Genomic DNA, 21,169 nt, shown 5'->3' on the forward strand with positions numbered 1-21,169 from the left:
ACTAGACTTATTTTCTTGGGTCGTGTTGCTCATCAAGAAAAAGCATCTTAATTTAACAACTTTTAGATATTTTTACTGAAAACAAGACAAAAATACTTTTGTAATAAAAATGGCAAAAAAAAGTGGATGGCAAAAAAAAAAAACATTTCTGGGTGAACATTTAAGACAGGATGAAAGTAATGAAGTGAGATAGGAAACCAGGTTCAAAATAGACAGTGGAAAGAAAGAAGTTTCAAGATGAGACCAATCACTTTGAAAGGAAAATATAATGTGGTAATATTTATTCCTTTCTGCTTTATTATAATTTTCCAAAAGCTACTAAGAGCTTTTGTCTTCCTCCACAGATGCAAAGCAAACCCAGAAGTGCATTAGTTCTGTTTGGCAGCAGTATTGTACTGCAGAAGCCAGTCAACACTATACACATGTATAGAAGTCCAAAGGCTGTTAGTCCACATGTTTCTGAATGTGGATATTGTCCATTTAAGGTCCAAAGTGCTGTTTCAAAACAAAGCATCATTTAAGATCAATCAAAAAAAAAAGTCTGATCACCTGATCTTTATGTGGGCAATTATTAGATACCCTTTCTTTTTTTCAAAAACATCAAACCAGCAGTTGGATTTTAATGATCACTGCACAGGTATTTTAATAAAAAAACTGCCTCAGGTTAACCAAAACTTGTTATAAATGAGTTCAACACAATCCACTCTAAAACCAAACAATAAACTTTCTCTGCAGCTTTTAATTGCCACAGACGAGCAAATCATGTTGTGCCCAAAATAATTCATACGTTTATTGAATTAGTTAAATAAAGTTTGTTGATGAGTTCACATATAGGCAAAGGGTTGTGTGTGGATCACAAACTCACGTTGAAATCTGATTCCCACGAATCAGAAAAAAAATAAAAGAATGCATCAGCAAACGTTATGCATGCATCTGTCCTAATTATATATCTTTAAATTTAATCTGAGTGCCATTTTGTGTCTGTTAGGTTTTGTGTGGAGGGCCAGAGTGTCTTTTAGTGCCGTTATGCTGGATTACTTCGTGTTGTATGAGGCCACGCGCTGGTTAAGGGGGTTTTCGGGGGACTTCGTCCACTCTTTCTTCAGCAGCTGTTTCAGCTGCGAAAGTCGCATGTTGGGGTTCTCCATTTTCAAGCGTGCCATGTTCGCTTCCTCGAAAGCTGCAAACGCAGCTTTCATGCGGCGCTCGGGGTGCCTATCCAGATCTTCCTTGGTGCTAAACAGAAAAAGAAAAACAACTCAATTGGGATCCCACAATACAATCACATCTATCCAAACTTAACTCTTTCCCCACCATTCACAGTTTATCTTGTCAATTAAAGGGACATTCCACTTTTTTTGAAAATATGCTAATTTTTCAGCTCCCCTAAAGGTAAACATTTGATTATACTTTTTTGGAATCTATTCAGCTGATCTCCGAGTCTGGCACTAGCATTTTTGCGTAGCTTAGCACAATCCATTGAATCTAATTAGACCATTAGCATTGCACTCAAAAAAAAAAATGTTGGTGCTGGCAGGCAAACTTGTGCCACCATACTTTCTCGTGTAACTACTCATGTAACAGTCTTTAAATAGGGAAAACATGGAAGTGTTTGGTGGCTTCTAAATTCATCCCTGTTTGGAGCCATAGGTATGTATTAATTCATCTAAATTGAGGTAAGAACATAGGAAAATATTGAAAACGGTGGTGTTTTCCTTTAATGCCCAGTTAGTCAATATAAAAAAATATAATTTTTATCTTCAGTTCTTATTGTATTGTGAATCCTATCTTTCAGATAACAGGATACCTGAGAACTGCGATGGCATCTTCAATGGTCCGTGCCTCCACCGTGCCTTCTTCTGGAACAATCCGGTTGATGTTTTCTTCAAGTGGCATGTCCAAGTGGGTTTTCTCTGTTCGTGGTTAAAGAAAACAGACTAAATAAGAAAACTGAAAAGACACATTCACTTCGAACACAAATTTTAGACAACAATGCATTGCTATGAACCACTTCACACACTGGGTGTGCATCCTGCTACAAAGCAATGTTGTTTTGGTGTGTGTGTTAAAAACAGATTGACCAATAAGATATATGCACTATAGACGGTCAGCCATCGGGCAGGTGTTGAGCGTCATCTGATTTTGTTCTGTGTATTTTGCACCGTCGGCTAAAGTAAGTCACTATCACTATTTCGAAATGGCTGTGAAGCTGAATCGTTCTGATTGGCTGTTCAGCTCCGCCAACCAGTGCATGAGAAGAAAACCAGGAGTGACAAAGCAAGCAAATGTTGAAGTCAAAGTTTTTACATCTGTGTGAATATTTAAAAAAAATATGGCTCATAAGACGAAGTGGAAAGTTATGTCATATCACTCAAGTGCAGAACGCAAGTGGGTGATTCTCGCGAAATTAGACTTATGAGGTGTCATGAAACATTTGATAAAAAAAGTAAATGCTATCAAAATAAGAAGCATACAGTTACAAACATCTCTTCAAGTACTATTTTGCACATGATTTCAAATGACATCATACAAACAAATTTTGTTGTTTTTTTCCACATTTAAGAGGAAATTTTTCATTACCGCAACGTGTCCATGACTGGTTTTGGGTTCTTTGACATGGAAATATTTATAATTTAAAAAATCGAAAAAATCAAAAGCTTCAGTGCATGTTATACTATAAACATTTACAGTAAGGAAACATGTGGTATTTGGTGACCTTTGATAAATGTAGAGACAATAACAAGGAATATAAATGCAGGGTTTCTGCAGGTTTCACAAAGTCTAATTTAAGACTTTTTAAGACCTTTTTAAGGCCATAATGAATGAAATTTAAGACCTATATCACGACAATGAAGTCCAATTTTATAGTCCAGTGTACATTTATCCATGTGTTTTTTTTAGAACCTTATATCTTTCATGACAAAAAACAAGATGTGTTTTCTAGGTGTGTGATAAGACACGAGAAGATTGGGTTTTCGAGAATAATATCAGCCAAGATGTTTACACTTTGCTGATATTAAGGTGAAGTTTTTCACCTTAAACGTCATACAAGGTTTTAAGAAGTCCCCAATGACAAAATATATGAAGAAAAATAGCATTTTAATGAACTAAAATCACATTATTTTAAAATGTTTTAACCAATCCTTGGGTGTTTTACTAACAGTTATTTTGGGAAAGGATGATGATCAAGTAATATGATTTTTTTTTGGTAATAAAAATAGAGCTAAATGGGAAAAAGCATTAATGATGACAATAATAATTGATTCAAATAATGTATCAAAAATAAACACATGGTTTTATGTAACAACAATGTTAAAATATTAGGTCTGGTTACCCAGATAGAGTTTAGATGAATCCAGGACTAGGTCTTATTTATATTAGGACTTTTAAGGAGTTTTTAAAAATATAACTTCCAAAATACTTTACTGGTGTGCATCTTGAAACAAAACAATGGCAGGGAAATATTTTATGGCAAAAATAGAAATAGTTAAATTGCTGAGACATTGGCAGTCTAATGCACAGGATATGCAAGCAGTGGGCTTTCATGCATGACAGAGTAAAAGACCACACCATTAAATTCTTATATATCCTATCATACTTAGATATTTACATAGACAAAGTAAACAACTTAGAATTAAACAAAGCTTTGAATGTTTTAATTCAGAACTGTTAAAATTAATCAGCAAAGTATTACCTTTGTGCAAACAAGACAGGCTTCGTTTTATTTTAATACAATTCTTTGTGTGTATTTGGGTTAATGTGGTTTTACTTATTTATTTGTATAATCGAGAATGAAACCATGAGTAAAGGATATAGAGTGTGTTAGACCTATTATCAGATCCACCCTCCGGAGCAAAGGGGGCGCTAATGCACCTATAAGCTGGATGTCAACCGCCGTTAAAAGAGAATAACAAGACAGGCTTCGTTCGTTGGCAGTGGAGCAGCTAAACGTTTATCGGATGTATGATGGAGCAGAAGCTGCGGTGCTTAAAACTGCTTATGCAGATGTTTAGCTTGTCGTGGTGCTCTTTAGGGATACTCTGCTGTAGGCACAACAGAAATGAGAGATACCGGGTGTTTTCGACAGGTTTCTGCAGCGCCTTTATGTTTCTTACATTACATGTGTGCCACTAAAACTTTGATGCCCACTGTTCCGAGTTTTAAAACTTTCTTGCAAAATAAACAACGGACCCCGTACGCTAACTGTTCTTTACAACGGAGCAAAATCAGGATTAAGTAACCAAATTTCATTAAATGTGTACTTCCCCATAGCTAAAACTCACACTTTTCTCCATTTGCTTATACCCGGTCCACGAAGTTTAGCGAACTCCCCGCAAGTTTAGTAGATCCTATTCAGTTTTGCTTGACACATGACGATGTATAAAACAGTTACAATGTTCTTGGCAGTGTTGGTTGGACAACATTTTAAGACCTTTGATAAGCGGATTTAAGACATTTTAATGCTAATTAAGGCCTTATTTTCATACTACAGAATTTAAGACGTTTTAAGACTTTTTAAGGATCCGCGGACACCCTGAAATGTGTCCAAGACCAATTTTCTCATCCTCCGCAACAATTTTCAATCATTGTTTAAAGGAACAGTATGTAGGATTGTGGCCAAAACTGGTATTGCAATCACAAAATGTGTGGCTAAAACTGGTACTGCAATCACACAGCTGGTGGCCAATATACCAAACGACAACATAAACATCAGTTGAGGGCTGCAACTCCACTGTTTACATGACAATATCCTGGCCGGACTGCTGTTGTCAGTGATATAAGTATTTGAAATTAAAATGATTTCTTAATGTCTAGTGACATTTCAGGGCCATTTAATGATTAATTGATATAAATTTCTTACATACTGTTCCTTTAAGCCCTCAAGGAACTAACATTTGTAAAAAAAAAAAATTGTTGGAAGGGACAAAATTGACTGTGACACTCAAGATGGCTTCCAGGTAAGCCGTTCTAATTTTTTCTCTCCAGATAAAAGTAAAAATTTTGTTTGTAAATGTACCTAGACAACTTTTTAGTTCTTATTACCAAAACATGAGTTTGTAAATGCATACATTTAATGTAAAATCATGTTGCCGTAATGATAATTTTTGATAATGATAATCTAAAAAATGTAAATAATTCTATAGGAAATATTTTTAAAATCCTCTAAAAATAATAGTTATAGTAAGTTCAGACCTTAATCTTATATATGTGCAAAAAAATTGTCTTCAACAGCTTTTTAAAAATTCTGATGCTGGATACCTTTTAAATCTGGATTTTGTGAGAATCACCCAAGTGCTACTTGGCCGTCAGGTGCTGACTGTTGGCTTGGTGTCTCAGGGCAACTTTGGACCCAGACAATGTATGCTTTTATTGGAACTACTTTGTTGGCATTGGTTTGGTGAGTCCCGACCTCCAGGGTAAGGTTGTTTGACCATTATGATTTTTAGCAGTATTTACTGTACCTTACTGTCACGTTTGGCAGTGCCTCTTACCTTTCTCTTTAACTTCTTTAACATTTGGCACACTCTGAAGGTTCTCCACAATCTGGGCTCGGGTCACTTTAGATGGTGTTTCTTTTGTCTGTTTACCCTTTATCTGGGCATCTTCTTCCTCCAAAAGCCTTTGTTTTTCTTTCTTCCTCTCCAGAGCCTCCAAACGCTTTCTCTCTTTATCATCCTGTACACACATGCACACACTCTTTAAATTACAACTGGACTGATGCTATCAAGCTGACCTGATGATCATTAAGGAAATGTAAGTGTAAACTGCAAAGAAATTAGAGACGTCTCCTGCCCGTTTACATTCGCTCTACGTCAGCACAGCGTGTAAGTAATGGTAACTACTAATGTAGGATTAGTAATTGCCCTTACTGGCCACAACCTAGTCACCTTCCAGTTGATAATATCCGCAGAAATAGTAACGCACCAGTAAGGAGATACTCGTAATGAGATGACGCCTTCACATGTTTAGCAAGGGCTGAAATGTCATTCGCGTGACACAGATAAACCGCAAACCTAGAGATACGCACGTATCTACATGTGATAAATTATATAACCTGATCGAGTCTCAGAAAGTGGCTGATCTGTATAGGGGCGAGAAGACAAATCAGGGTATTTGCAGAACAGGTCAGCTCGCCCAGACCCACACGGTGACCCTGATGGGGTGTAATTAGCAGAATGGCTGCAGTACAATAACAGCGTTGTGGGTTTTAAAGGCCAGTGAGGATCAGATGGCAGCGTTAGGAGGAAAAAGGAGGAAAGAAACAGGGCGTGAGGAGCTCCTCACCAGCTGCACTTACAAGTAGTAGACTGGCACATCATGCCAACATTGCCTGCAAATGCCAACACCAGCTCAATAAATAATGAAATGAAGGCGAATGGGAGGGGGGGTAAAGGGACAAGGCTAGAAAGCCTTTAAAATATTTAGACTACTAAAATATCTTCTAATAATTAAAAGGCTTAATCTATATCTGCCTATGCATATATGAAAATATGCTAAGTTTTAATACAGATTATAAATATGGCTATTAGGTAAAATAGTTTGGTTAGTGCATTGCATTGTAGTTTCAAAGATGGTGGGAATATGTTACGATTAAGCAAGTATGAAAAGAGATTTTTGACCATAGAAATTGATTTTTTTCCTGTAATTTCCTTCTTGCAACAAACAGTTTGAAACTACCTATCAACAATGTGTTTTTAGCTGAAAGGATGGTTCATCTGGAACCAATTTATAGAGAACGGTAAAAATACTAATAATTTATATAATAATTATATATAATTATTTAGTTACAACTAAACAAGTGTTGACTAAAACATATAGATTCAATTTTAATTAATATTCAGTTTACTTGGTCAGGGTCTGTGCGTGCTTTACTACAATATTATGTGAATATTATCTGTATTTCGCCTCTCTTCTAAAAGATTTCAAAAGATGAGGGTCACAAACTCTTTGTATATGCAATAACAAAGGCTTTATATGCCTGTTTTGAATATCTTATGAATTTCATATTTCAATTTGTTCATTTCACTTCTGCACATTTAAGTTTTTATTTTTTTTACAGTAATTTGGATTTTTCAGTTTGTATACCTTGTACGCACATATTTATGTTCTCTTGTTACAATGTTTATAACTCAAAGTAAAATATGGATTCCATTTCTGCAAAACAAAAAAATTTTGACGAAATATTTTTTAATCGAATTTAATCACATAATTGGTCGCAATACCCAGCTCTAAAAACAACCAATCACTGCATACCAATTACGAAATATGCCCCAAACCTAATTTCAAAACCAACTCCTGAACAGATTTCATTACCGACAGTTAACACTCATCAATACACGGCAAGACTGATAAAGGATATTAGAACTTGTGCCAGCGTGTTACTTTGACCCAGTTGGCTTCAGTTTTCGTTTTTGTTTGCGGGAGCCTCATTTCCTGAGCAACCTTAAACCTTACTCACAATGTATTAAACTATTGTGTGGTACTCAGATTCGCATGTCTGCAGCCTTAGCGGGGAAGACAGCTGTGTCATCTAGATACAAGATTAGCAACCAACTGCAGAGGATTGTTTGACAACACAACATGTGGAAAAAAACTGCTGTGGTGGCACTTCTGATTATTAATTTATTCTGTATGTGTCAGCCTGTAGTGTCAGCATATCAAACACATTTCGACATCAGAAAGATTATTAGGACAATGATTTCACTATGATATAGAAAAGCAGAACAGTACATGAGGAAGATCTTTACTGCCACCTTGTGTTCATTACTATATTTTGCGCAAAATGGGATTTATTTAATACAAAGTACTGCCAGTGTTTATTTATTTCTTTATGCTATTCCAGCATCTACGGCTATTGAATATTCAGGGCAAAAAATGGCTAATCTAAGTTGATCTATACTTTCCTACACATCTACATTTTGGGATGGATAATTTGCCATGTCCAATTCACCTAACTTCCATGTCTTAGTTTGGACTGTAGGACGAAACTGAGTACTAAGAAATGTCTGTCAGGCCTTTTTCAGCTCATTTGACACCAAAAGCAGCCAGGTCATTTTGTCTTCACTCGTGGATTTGAGTCCCTAAACCAAGGTGTGCGTCTTACCCTCCTCTGCTCTTTCTTTACAACATGTTTATCATTATCTTCCCAGAGAGCATCTTCAAGCTCCTTCTGTTTGCGTGCATCAGCTTCTGCTTTTGCCTCGGCTTTCCGGGCCCTCGCAGTGGCCGATTTGGAGTTCTCACCCTGGAATTTCTTCGGCATCCCTGGGACTTCCCTGTGGTGGTAAGATAAAGATCAGAGGTTAAATTACAATATAAACAGACTGAGTTATGAAATTCCTATTATAGGATATAGATTTTTTTCAGTAAACACACTACCATCTAAGTTTTGGTCATCTAAGTAAAATGTTTTTTATGTTTTAAAAACATTTTGATTTAAAAGGTATATGTCTGAATGTGGAAGTTTGGAAAAACATATGTTAACCTATTATAATGTTCTTTCATAAACATTATTTATTTTACAAAACACTTTGTTCTGTGAGGCAACTTACATAAATACATGCAAGAAATATAAGAACTACACCTGCCTTTCTTGGAACCTGATTATATAATGACACATTACAGTGCTAAAATATAAATATAGAAATTTCCCATATGTACTAAAATATATGTTAAAAGATAAGTGTTAAAAGGGTCCACTTGAAAACATCACAAACATTTAAATTTTCTGTTCACAAGGTAGAATATTAGTAAGCAGTAGATAGCATATTTGCTAGTCATTCTGGTATCAAAGAGCAACAGTATTCATTTACGCGCTTGTACCAAAAACAGTTTTTGTAATAAGGAGAGCAAAACTAACGGAGAAAGACTCAGATATCTCATTTTAATTTCTCAACACAGTTCTTGTCATCTAATTCAAATATTTTAATCTAACAGCACCAACCTTTTCCTGCACCAGCCTCCCGGGGTGTCGTTCGCCCGTTTCTCAAGCGGTTACGAGACAGTTGACACTCTTCATTTACCGCCACCTAGAGGACCGGCGGATACTACAACTACAATTGGCGTGTTCGACGACCTTTGACATCTATTTTTTAAAAAAAAAACGAAAATATTGCTGCGCCAAACTAACAAAACCTTATTTTTTCTATTAAGTGGTTTCATTTATATATGTTATATATTTTTTGAAGTCAATTTACTAAAATTTTTAACTTATCCACCTGCTTCATTTCCAATTTAAAGCATAGGCTTAGTTTTAAGATATTACAAAAAATGTCAACCATCCTAAAATGAAAATCATGGTATTAGTAATTATAGTAATTACTTGGGACATAGCACAATGAATTACTTAATAAACAACTGGTTTAATGCTAAAATCATATACTAGGCATAATTAATAAGAACTTCAAACTTTATTATTGAATATTAAAAAATGGTCAGAGGTCCCAACATCGGTGAACTCATAGCTGGCTACACCATGCAAACAGAGCAGATTGGAGGTATCTTTATTATTTCACAAGTTATCACAAAAAAAAAAGAAAAGAAAGGAGAACCCAGAGGTCTACACAACAACATTTGTAGATGTTTATGGAAAACTCCCAGGAACTTATAATTGGCACCCTTAGGCAACTGTGTGTGCGTTTAAACCCAACAGAACATATTGGAGGTGTCATAACTTTATTAAATGACACTGGACTAGGGCTGACAGATAATAAAACTGTATTATTTATAAATATCATTAAGTTTAAATTTTATAGTGTTAGGGTTTTCCCTCTGAGACATAGACCCATGTTAATAATGTTTATATGAAAATTCAGGGCGATCTTTAGTCTCTCGTATAGGCTCACTGATATGTGATCTCTAAGTGCACAAAGCAACAGATGTGCAAATAGTGCATAGTGCTTATATTTTCACTTTTGGAATACATATATATACATACATACATTATCAGTCTGAAAAAACTCTAGTTTAGTGTCAATCCCACCATGCTCCTCCCTATACATAATAATGATGCTAATTATAATACATATGAATAATTCATAATGCTCCTCCCCTCAGACTGCCTTCAATTATCAGAATTATCAGACTAGAAACATAAATCCACCTCTGTTTGAAAGAATGCTCACTAACTCTTCATACTTACAGGCCAGTATCTTTTTAAGCCAATGCTGTTTACTGTTGACCTGTGGAATATCTTCTTTTAAAACACTCATAAACTTATTCTGCATATTTTTGTCAAACCTAAGGTAAGTGTTTTAGTATATATTTTATTATGTAATATATAATTTTTTTTTTCATTTTATGCTCAACCAGTTTATTTGCTGTTACCTTAAATGACCCTTGTGGATTGCATAAGTAGTAATGTTAAAAAATCAAAAGGGCATAACAGGAGGTCCATTAAGAATGCATTGTGTTTTCACGGTTTGTTTTTACAGCTGAAACCCCCTTGAAGAGAGACTCTACTCATTTAGTTGCCGATTCAGTCTAAACAGACAGCATTATGGACAGACCAGGCTTCTGTTTGGTGGACTACGCAGTATTTGCTGCTATGCTGGGAATATCGGTGGCTATCGGGCTATTCCAGTCTCTGAAAAAGAGCCCAGGTCACTCTAACGTGGACAACTTTTTCACAGGTGGCAGGGGTTTCTCTGCCATGCCTGTCGGACTGTCGCTCTGCGCCAGCTTTATGTCAGCTGTTCAAGTGCTTGGTGTCCCATCAGAGGCCTATTTGTATGGTTTTAAGTTCCTGTATATGTGCCTCGGACAGGCGATTAACTCTTTCATGACGGCGGTCCTGTTTGTGCCAGTTTTCTATCGTCTTAAAATTACAAGCTCATGTCAGGTTTGGATTTTTTTAAGTAGTTTTGTAATGCAAATCTAATCCCTGTCTACCTCTAAAATCACCAAAAATTAAAACAATGGCAAAATTCAGATGACTTTAAATGTGTGGATCTATTAGCTAGATGCACCTGCTCAAGGAATCTTAGTAATTTCTCACTACAGTAGTGTGAGATAAAATACCATGTGTACTAGGTATGCAGCATGGGGTCAAATATCCATTTTGCTTTCATTGTTCCATGCATAACATTTTAAATCAAATTTAAGTTTATTTTTCAGGATTTAAATTTCAGGATTTCTTAGAATTTGTATTTTAGTTTAGTTTATTTTCGAACTACTTTTATTTATTTGTTTATATCCTTTAAATAAAAAATACACCAGAGTATTATATATGCGTTTGCATAAACAGGGGTTTAAGTGTTAAAATTTACTGACAAGTCTTTTTTTGTGTGTGTTTTAGTATTTAGGGATGAGGTTTGGAAGAGGGATGCAACTCCTGGGGAGTCTTCAGTTTATTGTAGCCACAGTAAGACAAACTCACCACAATACTGTGTGCACATTAAAATCGGCTTATACCATGATAACATTGCAATAACATTAATTTGCAGAACTGATACAAAAAGTTTTTTTCTCAGCTTTATAATTTATCTTTTATTGTTTAATTGCATCAAATGATGTGTTCTGAAAAATGTTGTCAAGAATACATTTTTATTAAATAATGGATAAAATAATTTGGAGATGAATTTGTTTTTCCTGAAGCTCCTCTACACTGGTATTGTGATCTTTGCTCCCGCAGTCATCTTGAATCAAGGTAAGACAAATGTACTTTCCTCTATAATAGACAAAGCTTGTTATGACAGTGATATCCACAGTGTGATTTCTGTCATTCATAACAGATCTAGCTGTTAGTGAGCTGTTAAAGTGACATTTCTTAAAAATATGCTTATTTTCCAGCTCCCCTAGAGTTAAACATTTGTTTTTTACCGTTTTGGAATTCATTCAGCCGATCTCCGCGTCTGGCAGCACCGCTTTTAGCATAGCTTAGCACAATCCATTGAATCAGATTAGACCATTAGCATCGTGCTCATAAACAACCAAAACTGGAAAATGAGCATATTTTCAAAAAAAAGTGGAGTGTCCCTTTAAATAACGTACACTGATTTTGAAAATTGAAGTTAAAGGAGCTGTATGTAGGATTTTGACTGTACTAAATAAAAAATGCTAAAATATTTGTAGATATCTAGTATCTGTTTCTTTGAAAAACAATGCTAGTCTTTTTAAAATGCGCCTTACTGGTTTTTGTTTTGATCTGTGTGATCCTGCTCACTGCCAATTTACCTAATAGTGTATGTTAAAAGCTTAGTTGCCAGTTATTAAAGTTGCTGAAATGAGATCACAATGGGCTATAAATGTGACCTCCAGTGGACACAACCTTCCAAATGAGCTTCAGATTGAGTTATAAAAATTCACACAATTGGGTTTGTAATTGTAATTTGCAAACAACAGAAGCATTGCAAACATGAAAATTAGCAGAAAAACATATGCTATGGCAACCCAAGATGAGGGCGGTGGAAAATCCACCTCCATTTTTTTTTTAGACTGTGATACCAAGATCAGCCACTAGAGTTCCATCCTACATACAGCTCCTTTAAAGGGACATTTCACTTTTTTAAAATATGCTCATTTTCCAGCTCCTCTAGAGTTAAACATTTGATTCTTACGTTTGATTCTTACTGGAATACATTCAGCTGATCTCCGGGTCTGGCAGTACCACTTTTAGAATAGCTTAGCACAATCCATTGAATCAGATTAGACCATTAGCATTGCACAAAAAATAACCAAAGAGTTTCGATATATATATATATAGACCGACGGAAAATTAAAAGTTGCGATTTTCTAGGCAGATAATATCTATTTATTATATCATATGATATCATTATATCATATTATGGCTAGGAACTATACTCTCAAGCTGGTGTACTAATCAAGGACTTTGCTGATGTAACATGGCTGCAGCAGGCGTAGTGATATTACGCACTGCCCGAAAATTTTTCCCTGTACTATCACTACGCCTGCTGCAGCCATGTTACAGCAGCAAAATCCTTGATTATTACACCAGCTTGAGATGTAACTACAGAAGAGTCAAGTTTTAAATAGGAAAAATATCAAAACTCTTTGGTTATTTTTAGCAAGATGCTAATGGTCTAATCAGATTCAATGGATTGTGCTAAGCTATGCTAAAAGTGCTAGCGCCAGACCCAGAGATCGGCTGAATGAATTCCAAAACGGTAAGAATCAAATGTTTAACTTTAGGAAAGCTGGAAAATGAGCTGGATATTTTCAAAAAAAGTGGAATGGTCCTTTAAGTGTTTTTTTCTAACAAATGTTATTATTTTTCAAGCTACGGGTCTAAATATGTGGGCATCTCTTTTCTCGACTGGAATCATCTGCACATTTTACACAACACTGGTAAGATGTGATTGCTTAAAGGCACACTATGTACTTTTCACCACTAGAAGTCGCTAATAACAACAACGGCATAGCTTGATGACGCTGTGAAAGAGCTTAGATTGTTGGAGTTGCATTCTTAACCTTTATTGTCAATCAATTTTATAGATGACGTTACATTATAATGTAAGTCCACAGTGTGGATAGAAGCATCAACATATAGTAATGTTGTGTTTGTGTTTTCCTGCAGGGGGGCATGAAAGCGGTTATTTGGACTGATGTGTTTCAGATTGTTGTTATGCTGTGTGGGTTTATTGCAGTCTACGTTCATGGCACTCTGTTGGCTGGAGGACCAGCAAGGGTGCTAGAGATCGCCAACAATGGATCACGCATCAATTTTAATGAGTATAAACAATAGCAAGCATTTAAATGATCAAATAAAGTGAATTTGCATTTGTTGGATTGTTGTATAGCTCTCTCGCCCCATCTTCATCTGTGTCAAAGCTTTAGCATAGACCTGCAGAAGCGCTATTCGTTCTGGAGTTTCACAGTGGGCGGGACTATGGTCTGGCTATCCATGTACGGAGCCAATCAGGCTCAAGTGCAGCGTTACGTATCATGCAGAACAGAAAGACAAGCTCAATTGTGAGAAAATCTCTCTTTATTGCTATGCAAAGTCATTGAAATCACTGCATTTTTACCATAAGACTCTTTTTACTGTTGACTAGCAAACAAGTATCATTATGGTCCAAGCACTGAGGTGCTATTATGGTTTTTACATTTATGCATTTGGCAGGCACTTTTATCCAAAGTGACTTGCAGTGTTAATTGAGACCCATGCTATTTTATTTTTATTTTTTGCTGTCGCTTATTTAGATACAAATCCACTGAGTGTCACTCTTGTGCTATGCTGCAGGGCGCTGCTGGTTAACCAGGTGGGTCTGTGTCTTATTGTGAGCAGTGCAGCCACCTGTGGCATTGTGATGTTTGCTTTGTACTCCAATTGTGATCCACTAAAAGCTGGGAAAATATCTTCACCTGACCAGGTAAACAAATAAATACAAATACTACATTTTTATTACACATGTGTGAAAAACTGCATGACAGGTCTGAAAAAAAAAAACTTGATTTTATCTTGATATCACAGTACATGCCGTACCTGGTCTTGGACATTTTCCGGGATCACCCGGGCTTCCCAGGACTTTTTTTAGCCTGTGCATACGGTGGGACTTTAAGGTGCCTGAAACCATCAGAACATTGTGTGGTGTTGATGCCCACAGTACATAATAAATTGAATCACACTGAATCTGCCATACCTGCTTTTGTTCCCACAGTACAGTGTCCACCAGCATCAACGCCATGGCTGCTGTTACCATGGAGGATGTGTTAAAGCCATGGCTAATGACCGTTTCACAGAGAAAACAACTCTTGCTCTCCAAGTCATTATGTAAGGTTGAAAACAACTTATTATTTCAAGTGCAAGTAACATTACATACACAACTTCTTACATTACAATATGCTGGGTAATTTTTAACCCATGTTTGAGTCAAAAAGCAACAAATTCAACGTTTTGGTTGTAAATGGGCTATTTCAATCCAAATACTGAGTTGTTTCAACCTGTGGTCAACTATAAACATTTTCTGAGTTAACCTAACCTAACGGCTGGTTTTGTTCCTTTTTGAAAATAGCCCAGCATTTACATCACCATTTACACTGGTCTTGGCACTCGCAGTTTGCTTTCTTACATTATACTTATTTTGCATTTTACTGATCCTTTTGTTAGGTTTTGTTCTCTTTGGTATTTTTATGATCGCAATGCATGTTTTGTTTAGCTGCTATTTCCTATATTTTAAAATATTGTATACTCTGTAGCAATATTTGTAGCTTCTGCTGTCAGAAAGTTCAGGTGTGACGTTTGCAAGCAGTCACCTGCAGAACCTTTTAAGAATATGTTTAGTCACATTTGACGACCTTAAAAATACTTTAAAAAAAAAAGTGTAAGTAAGTGTTGAAAGATAAAAGATGTTCGACTTCATGTGGCGCTCCCGATCAGCGAGTATCGCGAGAGTCTTTCAAACGCCGATTTATGATTACTCTCGCGGTACTCTGATGTCATACGCTGATTGGTGTGCGCAGCGGCGCATGAACTTGAGCACACGAGGTTTTGGCGGCGGAGCTGAACGACAGGTAATAGGAAAAATGTAAATGTGTATCACAAATTAGCAAATTTGGCAGCGTGTGAGTTAAGTTTAATTACAATAAAAGCGATTGTATTGTATCTACCGTATTTTTTTGACATAAACGCTCGATTTAACAATACGTTAAGCACGTCTTAAGATGCTTCAGTCCGGTGATCGTTTGTGTTGTTTACTGACACATTTAAGTTTTGTGGTATATATTCATTTATGAAAATTCTTTATAGTTTTGTTATAGTAAAAGAGTAGCCTAATATGTTTTTTTTTTAAATGGACTACCATTGTATTGGGTTTGACTAATAAATATTATGGTTAAGCTATGGCTAATGTAGAAAAGGTGCTAATTTGTGGTAATCCATAGTAAACATGTTTTTATTCTATGTTTTATAATTAAAAATATTGAACACAATTTTAACATATAATTACCTTCCTCAGTAATTATTCTCAGTAATTTGTAAATATATATATACTTATTTTGTTATATTAATATTTAGTTGTATTAATAAATCTCAAATTTTGATGATGTTTCATGCATTATATGTGTATCAATTGAATTACAAAGGAAATACAAAAAGAGTCGATTAGAAATTTGCCTTTCCGCCCCTGTGAAGCTTTGTCTTTGGTCTGTGCACACCACTGATAATGTTCCCATAATTATGGGGATCTATCATCAAAATGTGGCATTCGTTTCATTAGTTAAAAGATGGAGGCTAACTTGCATTTGAACTTGCAGGATATTTATTTTTAATTTGCAACACTTTGGACAGAAATTTGTTTTATGTGTTTTGTACGTATTCAGTGAAAATATTGGATTAGATATCCATTACAATTAGACTTTTGACTAAAGTAAATACTTTATAGAATGTAACTTTTTAAACGACAAGATCAGTGATGTTAATCTGTGATTGTTATTAACTGAAAATGTAAAAAGAAGAACTCATGTTATTGTTTGATATGTGAAAAACAGCTCTGTTTTACGGGATTGGCTGCATCACGATGGCGGCTCTCTCATCCCTGCTGGACTGGGGAGTTCTTCAGGTATGGTTGTGATTTAAAGCAGGCTGTATTTAAGTGTGTGTGCTTGTGTTCTAATAAGCGCTGTCTTTTCAGGGCTCATTTACAGTCATGGGTGTAGTGAATGGTCCACTTCTAGGAGCATTTGTGCTGGGCATGTTTGTACCAGCCACAAATAAACCAGTAAGATCCTATTAAAAACAAACTGTTTATTCAATCAGTACATTGATTAGAATATCCATCTTTTTATAAACACTTAGCTTGCCGATAAATAACTATAGGATTTGGAGAAAATACGGTTTATCTGCTCGGGTTTCTGTACTTATCTTCTGTAAAGTAGCAATATAACTTAATTTACTACTTAATTTAACATATAAACAATTTCAATTTGGTTTTATAAGTTATATATCAGCTTATTGTGAATTTTTTTAGGGGGTATTCTCGGGCGTGGCTGTTGGTTTCTGTCTGTCTCTATGGCTTGCTGTTGGAAGCACAATCTATCCTCCAACACCAAAAATAATGGGTGTTTTACCCACCAGTGCTAGTCAGTGTCTGTCACTTAATGCAACACTCAATGGCACCACCACACTCATTCAGTCACCTACACTGGAACCATCAGATCTTGAGGATTATGGGTAGGTCTCTTATAAACAAAGGCTGTATTATGTTCAACTCGCAGTAAATTGTATGAATATTTCTTACAATCTGATATATGTTACTCTTGTACAGTCAATCTGGCCTTAAAGCTATCTATTCAATATCCTACCTCTACTTTGGAGCCTTGTCAACAAGCGCAGTCGTCCTGGTTGGTGCGGTGGTTAGCTACATTACAGGTGAGAGAAACTTATTTTAACACAGTAACTATACTTGCAATGTTACCCGAATGTAAATAGATGCTGCTGTACATTTACATTAATATGTATGCATTTCTGCAGGACCCACAAAGAAGGAATCTATTGATCCTGGTTTATTATGGTGGAATTTGAAACATGTTTCATCCTGTCGAAACTTGGTAAGTTTGATGGTTGCATTTAAAGCGCACATATTATGCAAAATCCACTTTTACAAGTGTTTGGACGTAAATGTGTGTTGGCAGTGTGTGAACACAACCACCTTACAATGGTATTGTTTACATGCACAAAATATTGTCAATCCGACTGAATTAAATACGATTGAAGGTTACGACGAAATAGTTTACATGCACAAACATTGCAATCTGATTTAAATGTTCGTTTACATGTACATTATATAGAATCCAAACCGAAAGTCTGAGCAAGCGCACAGCCAGGGTTGCCAGACTCGCGTATCAAAACCATCCGAATGGATGTTCAAAACTAGTCCAAAAGCATCCCAATGACTATTCATAGCCCAAATATCAATATCTAAGCATTCAAATCATTCAATCTTTAACCTGCAGAAAAACAACTGGTGGAAACAGTTTAAACAGTATTCCAAATCTTAACTCGAAAAAAGCAGACGACTTGGCAACGCTACCCTGCAGATCTCTCGTCGAGTTCATGCTTTATCTCTGGATAAAAGTCAAAACTGAGTTAAAGAAAGTTGTTCTTAAGAAGTTTTCAGATATAGGTAATGAAAACACTTTTCAAAAGGCACAACGCTATTTTATTACTTTAAGTAGCCTTATGTTTTAAAAGTACACATAAACGCTACATAATTTAGTACATCGCGTGAACAGCGCGTGACCCCATTAACGTTACCTTAATAATGCGTGATGCGTTGTTGCGTGTTTCTGTGATGAGAATCATGTGATATAAGAGGTAAATAATACGTGAACTTGGAGCACAAATGTTCTGCGCATGTGCACAAGTTTTTTTTTGCATCCGATTTAGAAAATACTACGATTCACACGTTTACATGCAGACTTTTCTCCCCGGAGTACAACAACCCCTTCAATACGATCCAAATATGCATCCGATCGTCTTCAATCCCATTGATTAAGGTATTTACATGAAGACTTTTCAATGTTCCTATTAAACCAAAGCAGTCTCATTAGACATGTGCTGCGTCCGAAACCGCCTACTACGTACTATACAGTACGCAAAAAGCAGTAGGCGAGGCGAGTAGTATGTCCGAATACATAGTATTGGAAAAACAGTATGAGAAAAGTACCCGGATGACCTACTATTTCAGGTTAGATTTTGCATTGTGCATACAATGGACGCTTCACTATCCCATGATGCCCCGGATGAGGAGTTATCCAACGAAGAAGAAGAGGCACGCGGCTGTTTTCGCGCTGAAATCATAGATATGTATATAAAGGCTAGATGGCTCGTCCGCGCTGATGGCCAATTGAGTGGAACATCCGCATTTTGGCGGCCATCTTACGACAGGGCGCTCGCTCACTCGTAGCATTGAGTTTTAATGATGCAGGTACTTTTAAATGACCATAACAATTTTTTACCGATTTTCAAACGGATTGGTTTGTTATAAACGTCAAAGATGTACCTATGACACTGAATACGTATACTAAAAATAAATAAAAAATTCATGAAACATGTTAAAGCATCCAGAATTATAGCCACGTTAATAACGTTTGTAAAAAACCAAACCGTTTGTAAATCCGTCAAGAATTCAGCAAGTTACGAGCATTTTAGTTGGCGTATGTCACTCACCTTCCGTCCACAGCAGCAGGGAGCAGCACTATGGCAGCACTGACCTAAGATGGCAGCCAAGTGACGACACAGCTGACTCCGCCTTGAGCCATCTAGCCTTTATATACATATCTATGGCTGAAATGACATGACGTGATGACGACGTATGTCACGTGATGTAGCAACAAGGCGGATGTAGTACGTCCGAATCTCATTCATACTACCTGGATTCATACTATACAGTACCTACTGTTTTAACGCCAAGTAAGTAGGTACTTCATCTAATTCAGTACCTACTATACAGTATGCGGTTTCGGACGCAGCCATGGTGTTTGATTCACTTGTTAATGTGATGTCACACGAACAAAGCCCCGCCCACTGCCACTGACTGACTGGTTAATTTTACCAAAAAGCTTTTCTACATGTGTTTGTTAGCGCTAATGTGGCTAACGATATTATTGTCTCAGACTGCCCTTTAAATGTGAAGTATGTAACTTTATCAATTTTTAAACACTTAATCCTTAACCAGATTATTATTTGGAGACAACTACTGCATAAGTAAGCCATTTATAGGTTGATTCTCTTCAAAAGTGTAAACACCATAATGCATCATTGTGTTGACCAATAGTGACGAGTGTTACAGTGTCAGTTTGTTAGTGCTACACTGTCTGCAAAACTTTGTTCAGTTAAATCCCCTTTCATACCACCTAAAATCACAATTTTTTTTCTCAACAGAGTGAGACAACAACATACAATCCCTCCGACATCCTTCTCGGTCCAAAAGAACGTTTGGGTGCTGGTGATGTTTTACTCAACAAAGGTGAAATGTAGACAGATGCTGGATTGTCTTTTATCATTTGAAAGATCAGATTAAAAAAAAAAAAAAATGTAGATGAAATGTCCTTTTTGCAGAAGAACAACTGCATTACTATAGTGTCCCTGTGTACAATGAATGTTTGATGTGTGAAATGAATGTTGAGATACTATTTCACATCACGTGCAGCACATTCTGATCCGTCACTTTTCAAGTATGTCAAATGTAATCTTATTTATCTTTCATTTTGGCTGGCAGGGCTGAATAACTGACCCTAAGAACCTAATTTTTCACGTTTCATGTTTCTTTGATCTGTAAATCAATAGTTCTTTCAGTTGTATAATGAAATAACGCACAATAGGTTTCTGTTCATCGGACACCTGCAGTACACCTGTATGTCAACTTACTGTCATTCTCAGCCGAGAGCAAAATAGTACAGACACTGAACAATAGTTCAGATGCAAAGCATTCTTTAATAAACTGAATTGTTTTAATGAAAACATATCATGTTGATTGATTTTTAACTTCTACAACAATGCTTTGAAAAATGTGTATGATCGCAATTTGTGTTGGAAAATTAAGATAATATATCAGTCAAAATAAATTTGGCTCACCACAAGACATAGCAAAGGCTGTGTATACTGTATTTAAACTGTGTGTAAATAGTGTCCCTTGTTGGCAAGCACTATTTACACTAGTTCTGCCCACCAATGCCTGGTTGGAGCACTAAAGTTTAATAATATTTGTTGAAATCGGTGGTGTAGGCTAGGCAGTAGAACGTATGGCTTGTGGAAGTGACTTTTGAATCCGCATCACTCTTCTCACTTCTTTCTTCTCTTATCACATTTCGTATTGAAAAGCATTAAAATGAGGAAAATGTTTGAAAATTGGAAATAAAGTGCCTAACAAGTGTTTAGAGATGCATCGGTATAGCTCCCAAAAATTGGTATTGATCGATAAAATCTATTTTTCTTGCTATTGGACAATAGTTTAAAAAGATGAATACAGATTACTCTTTGTTACAAAGTTACAGTTAGCCAGTTGCAGCAGTAAGTGATTTTCTATTCTTCTTTTCTTATTTAGTTAACTTCAATGACTTGAACAGATTTGGCCTATACCATAAGACCGAATGCAATATAATGTGCAACACTGCTATAGTGTGTGGTGTGCCATGATGTGTCAAAGACGGCACACCACACACAAACAGATTTTCAACCAGAGTCTCGACTGTGAACACGGGAAATCTCACT

The 21,169-nt window shown here is 36.1% G+C and overlaps 2 protein-coding genes across 2 annotated transcripts; one reads left to right on the top strand and one right to left on the bottom strand.

Annotated features, from left to right (window-relative positions):
• Positions 1-264: 264 nt before the first annotated feature.
• Positions 265-9,068, bottom strand: ccdc124 (coiled-coil domain containing 124). The gene is made up of 5 exons (XM_065248397.1): positions 8,945-9,068; positions 8,105-8,276; positions 5,493-5,676; positions 1,808-1,913; positions 265-1,236 (listed from the first exon to the last, which is right to left on the bottom strand). The coding sequence occupies exons 2-5, from the start codon at positions 8,261-8,263 to the stop codon at positions 1,035-1,037; spliced, it is 651 nt and encodes a 216-aa protein (XP_065104469.1). The 5' UTR covers positions 8,264-8,276; positions 8,945-9,068; the 3' UTR covers positions 265-1,034.
• A 1,008-nt stretch (positions 9,069-10,076) lies between these two features.
• Positions 10,077-20,505, top strand: slc5a5 (solute carrier family 5 member 5). Its single transcript, XM_065247887.2, has 16 exons — positions 10,077-10,244; positions 10,434-10,840; positions 11,297-11,362; positions 11,596-11,647; positions 13,238-13,305; positions 13,535-13,689; positions 13,789-13,929; positions 14,201-14,330; positions 14,432-14,520; positions 14,619-14,731; positions 16,447-16,517; positions 16,590-16,676; positions 16,926-17,128; positions 17,223-17,326; positions 17,429-17,505; positions 19,841-20,505. The coding sequence occupies exons 2-16, from the start codon at positions 10,499-10,501 to the stop codon at positions 19,934-19,936; spliced, it is 1,794 nt and encodes a 597-aa protein (XP_065103959.1). The 5' UTR covers positions 10,077-10,244; positions 10,434-10,498; the 3' UTR covers positions 19,937-20,505.
• The last annotated feature ends 664 nt before the right edge of the window (positions 20,506-21,169 follow it).

This window comes from Paramisgurnus dabryanus, chromosome 11 (assembly GCF_030506205.2).
Source record: "Paramisgurnus dabryanus chromosome 11, PD_genome_1.1, whole genome shotgun sequence".
NCBI classification, from domain to species: Eukaryota; Metazoa; Chordata; class Actinopteri; order Cypriniformes; family Cobitidae; genus Paramisgurnus; species Paramisgurnus dabryanus.